Raw genomic sequence first — 1068 nt, 5'->3', positions numbered from 1 at the left:
TCAAGTCAAAGAGGGATCTCCCAGCCCGGTGCTTGGCTCTGGTGTGAACCAAACACCCGCCGAGACACTCAGGGGGCTTTTCTTCCCCTCCAACACAACCCACCCACCTCAAACTCGACCCAGAAGCCTCTGGCATGCAAGAAATGGAACTCAAATAAACCCAAAGCTGAGATACCTCTCGGTGGCCGCTCTCTGGTGCCGGAGAAGCTTTGGGCAGGGCCCTCCTCCTGGGCTAGTGATGGGATGGGGCGGACACGGAGCCCCTCTCCTCCCTGCTGAGCTCTGCCATCACCAACCACAACCCAGACACGAGACAAGCAGTGTGTGTTGGCTTGTTTAGAGGGATCATCTTCCATGCCAATGCCTCCTGTGGAAGAGGATGCACCCAAAGGAGCAGCTTGGCTTTGCTCAGCACCTCGGAGCTCTTGGAGCCGTGGTGGGGCCCTGCAGCCCCGAGGGTGGTGCCTGCACCTCCAGGGAGAGCAAAGACACCAAAGATGCTCCCAAAAGAGGTGGCTCTGCCCAGCTGGGGAGGGGCTGTGCCGGGGGAACGGTGCACACAGGCCGTGTAGCAGCAGCAGGAAACTCAACGAGATTTAAAAAAAAAAATAAAAAAAAGGACATTCCCCCCCTTATCCAGAGCCCCCCAAAACGCATCTTGCAAAATGCAAATGTGCCCAAGGCCTCAGAGGGACGACTTGTCCAGCCCTGGACAAGACACCACAGGGTTTTTCGGTCTGAAATAACAGCTCCCCCCTCGGCCCCTTCCCAGCCTGCCCCGGCACCAGCGGGAGAGGGGATGGGAACGGGCACCTCTTGCCTCCCCCTCACCAAGGAAAGCCTCCAACGCCCCGGAACAAATAACACAACCAAACAAAGGGACAAAAAAAACCTCAAAAAAAAAAAAACAAAACCCAAAGAAACACTGTTATCACCAGCTAATTTAACACTGTTAAAAGGAAGATCAGAGGTCAGCCGGGAGCCGCCCCGGGACACCAGACCTCCGACCCTCGGCCGATTTCCAAAGCCTTCCCCGCAGTCGGGCCTTCGCCAGCGCTCCTCCTCGCA

General features: G+C 56.8%; 1 protein-coding gene across 1 annotated transcript in view; it reads right to left on the bottom strand.

Annotated features, from left to right (window-relative positions):
• Positions 1-943: 943 nt before the first annotated feature.
• The window catches only part of LOC103765062 (cytochrome P450 26B1), a 6719-nt gene continuing 6594 nt past the window's right edge, over positions 944-1068 (bottom strand). Inside the window, exon 5 of the mRNA XM_029963726.1 lies at positions 944-949. Coding sequence (XP_029819586.1) covers positions 944-949 — 6 coding nt within the window. The remainder of the gene's footprint in view (positions 950-1068) is intronic.

The sequence above is a fragment of the Manacus vitellinus genome, unplaced genomic scaffold (genome assembly GCF_001715985.3).
Source record: "Manacus vitellinus isolate BGI_N305 unplaced genomic scaffold, ASM171598v3 scaffold_61_pilon, whole genome shotgun sequence".
NCBI lineage: Eukaryota > Metazoa > Chordata > Aves > Passeriformes > Pipridae > Manacus > Manacus vitellinus.
The sequence above is the reverse complement of the archived record's forward strand: the minus strand, read 5'-3'. Positions and strand labels throughout refer to the sequence as shown.